Raw genomic sequence first — 6,012 nt, forward strand, 5'->3', positions numbered from 1 at the left:
ATATTTGGCACAATTCGAAATAACTTATTGCTTATTTGGTAGCGGAATGCCTTCGGCAGAACTATACCGAACGGAAACAATAAAGAACTACGTCCTGCTGCTCTTCCTCATACGGCTACGCCTGCCTTAAGTGGTTTGAAAACACCGAAAGAAAGCTGCTAATACCAACGTGAAGCCTCTTGTATTCAAAATAATTAATTGTTGGGCTAGTTGGTTCAACATATCTGGGTTGGGAGAGCGAAGGCTTGGAAGGAAGGACAAGACCAAACAGCGTCTGTTCTTCTGTTTGGTCTTGTCCTTCTTTCCAAGCCTTCGCTCTCCCAACCCAGACCTCTCGTATTCTCAGCGATGACTTGGTATACAGGTAAGCACTGCTAATTATGTGCATAGATACTGAAGAAATGCAATTTACATTATGATTCCGACGTATCCAAGCCATGTACGTTGGCCGCATCTCCTGGTTTCGTTTGTTTTGTTTGTGTTTTTTTTCTTGTTCATAAGTTTTGTAGACTTAGTGTGTTGTTTATTCGCGCAAAGCGCACGTGTATTTATGGAAAATTGGCTGTTGAAACTGTTGAACTATGTATAGGGATAGCCGATTTTAATGGCGCTTACCCTGTTGCTGCTCGCGGGCCTTATTCAGCATGCTTACATGGCAACAGAACCATCAGTAGACTTCTATTCCGATAAGTAATCAGACAATAGGGGCTCGTGTTTCGGTTACATGAATGGTTACAGAGGGTCGTGCAGCGAAACCAATCGGAGGGCGGTGTGCTTTCACGCGCTTCGTTCACTACGCAAGAAGCTGCGCGTGTGAAGGAAGAACCTTTCAAGCTGCAACAGTTGACACGCAAGTTGCAAGGCTGAAAACCCGCACTTAGATCTGCAAGCCTGGACACTTGCTAGCAGACACCCTTCCGGACTAGGCTATGCACGGAGTACTCAGAATTCTCGAGTAGGCTTTTCTTTTTTGTTGTATTTTATTCCTTCCTGGGCTTTCAAGCATGACGTCTGCGTGGAGCCGTGCACCCAGCTCTGGCAGAAAGCATCGCCTGTCAGATGCAGCAGATCTAGATTGCGAAAAAAAATGTTTCGGAAACTATTTTTTGGCGATATTTTGGTCTAGCATACGGTCACAAATTATTAAGATGTATGCGGTAGTTAGTTTATTACAACAAATACATAACTTGAATCTATTTATACGTAGATGTGCTTGAACTTCATCCATAGGTGTGCTGATTGCTTACTTTGCTGTCTGTGTTTTCGCCATCCATTTAATTTGCCAATTTTGTCGTTCTACGCGTCGACACCGCCTTTCCACAGTTATAGCTGCGGTGAACCACTCAGCGCCGGGAATGATAAAGAAATCGTGAAATGTCTAATAAAACCTTTGTGTATGGTTCTCAGCATCCTATTAGATTCTCTGCGTATGCATCGTAACTTGCGTAATTTATTCAATGAAGCAATTCTCTCCAGAGATGCTTGCTTAGGGTTTTCAGCCTGGTGCATCTACGTGGTCACCAACTAAACTGCGCTATCTCCAAGGATCAGCTCATCTTTGCGCCCACCTCGCATCCCCGTTCAGCGGCACGATAAAGGTCTGTATACTACATATGCGACCGGAGATCTTTTGATAATTGGCACGTGTAACGACAGAAGTTTCATTCCATTAACTGAGCGAATCATTTTACTACGGACGTATGTGTCCCAAAAGCTAGACACACGTCGGTGCTTCGTACTGCCACGGCAGCTCGATCAAAGCGGCCTTGGTACTACAAGCACATGAAAACTACCCCCCCCCCCCCCGATATTTTGTCACGATTGTTTTCTATAATTCGTGGCGCTGAACAGTTCATCTAAAAGATAACTGTGCAAGGGCTGAACTGACAAGAACAATAAATGCCGAGAAAATTGAGAGACTACACTGACCACGAAAAAGGAAATGTTCCGAAAATATTGCAATAACGTGCTACCTTGATGAATCATTTCAGGCGTAAGAATAAAATGATTAACAGTGCGAAAAGTTATTTTGAATGGTACAATTGGAGACGATATACACGAGCGCTGATGCTGATAATGGTGTGCATTATCATGTTATATATGTGAATTCGCGTACAATGTACTCATCTTTATTTTCATCATGTGTTGTAGCGTATGTTCGACCCGCAGTAGTGCAGTGTTTGCAGAAAAGTTACATTCCTTTTATTTTCTTGTTTCATTTCATGGTAAGACTAGGTTGATAAAGGTTGAAGTTGTGCATTTTGTCGTTATTTACGTTCTTTTCTACGATGGTGAAGGTAATGCTCGATCCGTATCAATGTTACAAGCGTAGTATTTTCCATTGCTTTATTCTGTTTACGAGTTTTCGCGCTTAACCACTGCTTCCTACGACAAGGGAACATTCGAGCATCGACAGACAGCCAAACAAATGCACTGCCTTATAACTGTATAGCAGTGATACAGCCATGTTCGTTGTGCATTAAAAATAACAATGCTTTCCCCATCTGTCAGCACGTACTCAGACGCATATGCCTTCAATCTGCAGTGCGCCCGTTAGACGATGTGATCACAATACCGCGACGACCTCTTTGGCTGCTTCAATACTCAAGACGGCAGTGCGAGAAATGTCCGTTGTTTTTTTTTTTATCTTTCTGTTAGCCTGAGAGTGATTCATGCCTATTATCAATGACTTCGACAACAGTTCGTAACTTCTTAACATGCCTGAACGCGGAAATATTTAGAAAATATAGCTCTTATTAATGTTTGGTATTCTGTGCGGCCATGCCAAGTCGAAATCAACTCTAGATGCAAAATTTCGTTCACGGTTGTCCGGACCGTGAGAAGCCTGAAAATTTCTTTTCGGGCATGAATATTCCTTCACGGACTGCAATAAGCACAACTCCACAAAGCGCATACTTAACGGAAAACATTTTTATTGTAAGTTTTTATGACGTAGAGGCTGGGCTTGAAAACAGGAACAAGGATGCTGCAGCAGCAGTATTTCACCAGGTTCTGAAAGCGTGAGAATGATATGTTCTTCTTATTCCACTCTGTACAACATAGGACTAACTGTACATCTAATCTAAGATGCAAGTACATAGTTTTAATAATGTTTTTCTTCTGTATCTTTAAAAATACGTTTTTTCTTCACTAAAGTTGTTACCACTTAATTTTGGAGAGAGCAATCAAAAAAACATTGCACACACACGCACACACACATATATATTATATATATATATATATATATATATATATATATATATATATATATATATATATATGTGTGTGTGTGTGTGTGTGTGTGTGTGTGTGTGTGTGTGTGTGTGTGTGTGTGTGTGTGTGTAATTGAATGTTCTGTTAAATAGTCATCGGGCAAAGTCATTGGCATTTGTGCAAGGAACTGAGCATGAAGCAAAAGTTGCTCCACAATATATAGATTCTCAACCTGCAAGTTGGAAAATATAACACACCAAGATGTCTTTTTTCCCCTACAACATCGTGTCCTGTAACAGTGGGTAAAGGCGAAATAACGACAGCCTTCAAAGTTAACACTACACATTACTTACGTAGTGCGAGATGTGGTACCTACATTTAGCCATGGAGACCGACGCCACCAACTCCAACACCGGCAGCATTTCCGTGGGAGGACTGTCCGAAGCCGGCTTGATGTCCCGCGGCGCCCTTCTTGAAACCCGAAGAACCCTGGTTGAAGCCAGAGCCGAATGTCTTGCTGTCGCTGGACGAGAAGCCAGAACTGTGGCTGTAACCCTGCTTGTTGTTGTAAGCGTTAACCTTGCTGTGAGACGCTCCACCGGCGAACGCCCCGGATCCTTGGTTGTGTCCAGAGGCGCCTCCCTGGTATCCAGACTGGTGACCTCCAGCTGAAGATCCGTAGCCAGACTGGTAGCCACCGCCAACGCCGTGGCCGACGCCAACGCCATGTCCAATACCGGCACCAACGAGAGCTGGGCTACCGACGACTCCGGCACCCGCGACTCCAGGGCCAACGAGAGCAGGACCAGCAAGTCCAGCGCCGCCAACACCGGCTCCAGCGAGACCAGCTCCACCGAGGCCAGCTCCACCAAGACCGGCTCCAGCGAGGCCTGCTCCGCCATACCCAGCTCCAGCTAGACCAGCACCACCAAGACCAGCGCCGGCTAGACCAGCTCCGCCGAGGCCGGCTCCCCCAAGTCCAGCGCCCACGAGACCGGGGCCTACTCCAGCGCCGTATCCGCCCCCGATGCCACCAAGTCCGACTCCAGCACCCAGGATACCGCCACGTGCTTCAACGTCCTTCTTCTCGTCCCTCTTCTTTGTGTCTTCAGCGAAGACAGCGCAAGCCACGAGGCCGCAAACAGTGATGCTTACGAAGAACTGTGGATGTAAAAAAATGAATACAGGTGCCGTTGACGTTATAATAATTCGCACTTTAGTTCAGGCTACGCGACTCCTTCTTTCAGGTTTATCGCACTATATTGTGGGTACCTGAAAAGTCTACAAAAAGTGCAAAACATTTTATGGCTAATAAGATAGCTTTATATCTTTAAGATAGAGCTATTTAAAGTTCGCTCCTGAACAGCGCAGCATTGTCAATTTTAATTCCCTAAACGTCGCGAGAATGGTTAAGACATTGTTTCAACGAATATGACCATTACGCAGACGATAAGAAAGGCGTTGTAGACATTCTTCAACGCATAAACGGGCAAGGCTATCAATTTTAGTTGTACCACAAGCAGGATGTCTTAGATTTATGATGTAATGCAGCTTTCTTACAGCGTAGAAGCAACGTAGCGAAAAAAAGCATACAAAATTTTGGTCTTGGAAAGCTACCCTCTGGTAACTGAGGCTGTAATGCAGTGCGAATTGTCGTATTAAAACTGTTTGAGAAATCACTTGGATCCAATGCGCGTACATAGTAGTGCAATATTTGTGTGAAGTGAAATTCAGGAAGGCAAATAAGAACTAAGAACGCAAAAGGGTGCTTCAATTGGCTGATCAATTTTCTTTAAAACATCAATCAGCATACGAAGTTCTCAAAGATTTAAAACAACGCAAAAACCTGAAGTCTAGCAAAAGAAGGGCCTAAGCAGGACACATACGAGGCTTAGCTGAACGGTAATTGTTGCCTATTATGACTTCACTTTCTTGCCTATTATGACTTAAGTCACAAACGCCATAGTCATAGGCAAGGAAGAACTTATGAAGTGATTCAAAATTCCTCATTTTGCTAGTGGGACAACTCAAGAAGATAAGTTAACGATTCAAACAGGCCGCCATGCTTCTACTGTTTTAGAAAGAATAAAATGCTCTTACCTTCATGGTAGCCGCCGTTCTGTAAAGCTTTTGATTCACGAGGGCTGTCTTTGGTTCGACAACAGGTCTTTGGTAGCGAATGAATCTCGGCACAAAAGCAAGCGGCTTTTATACATTTGGCCAACTCTTCTAAAACTTGTCATGTGACCAAAAAAAGAAAAACAAAAGTAAATCGAAACGGACAGATCGGAAGCGTTCGTTAGTTCTTGGAGTGAAATTGCGTTGTTGCGGTATACACTTTTTAAGAAAGCAACGAGTGTGCCACCGCAAGAGATAATTGCACTCCCTCTCCTGCCTTCCGAGTACTGAAAGAGACGCTCTCGTTTCACGAGACCATTTCACTTCGGCAAGTCAAGCCTTCCCGTATCCCGAGAAAGCGTGTTACACCGTCGGCGGCCTTCGATCTGGGAAGGACGCGTAAGGCCGCGCCCGCAGCTCAAATGCATTTGCGAGAATAAGGACTTCCTTTCGAAATATTTTTTTTGTTTGGTTTGTATTGCTCTGTCTTTGCACGCGTCGTAGCGCTATAGCTTGAACCAGTTTGCCCCGTTGTAAGGCGACGAGTGTGGGAGTGATCTTTTCCGGTGTCTCCGCTCGGTGACGACACTTCGCTTTGGGGTATTCCTGCTACACCCTCGTACGTTTGGTCGCTGAGAACCGATAGCGGTGGTTGCCGTGATTTCGTAGGAGCAAAGTAGA

At 44.5% G+C, this 6,012-nt stretch overlaps 1 protein-coding gene across 1 annotated transcript; it reads right to left on the minus strand.

Annotated features, from left to right (window-relative positions):
* Positions 1-2,913: 2,913 nt before the first annotated feature.
* Positions 2,914-5,396, minus strand: LOC119394857 (acanthoscurrin-1). The gene is made up of 3 exons (XM_037662161.2): positions 5,314-5,396; positions 3,590-4,374; positions 2,914-3,012 (listed from the first exon to the last, which is right to left on the minus strand). The coding sequence occupies exons 1-2, from the start codon at positions 5,317-5,319 to the stop codon at positions 3,592-3,594; spliced, it is 789 nt and encodes a 262-aa protein (XP_037518089.1). The 5' UTR covers positions 5,320-5,396; the 3' UTR covers positions 2,914-3,012; positions 3,590-3,591.
* Positions 5,397-6,012: the final 616 nt, after the last annotated feature.

The sequence above is a fragment of the Rhipicephalus sanguineus genome, chromosome 1, assembly GCF_013339695.2.
Source record: "Rhipicephalus sanguineus isolate Rsan-2018 chromosome 1, BIME_Rsan_1.4, whole genome shotgun sequence".
Taxonomy (NCBI): domain Eukaryota; kingdom Metazoa; phylum Arthropoda; class Arachnida; order Ixodida; family Ixodidae; genus Rhipicephalus; species Rhipicephalus sanguineus.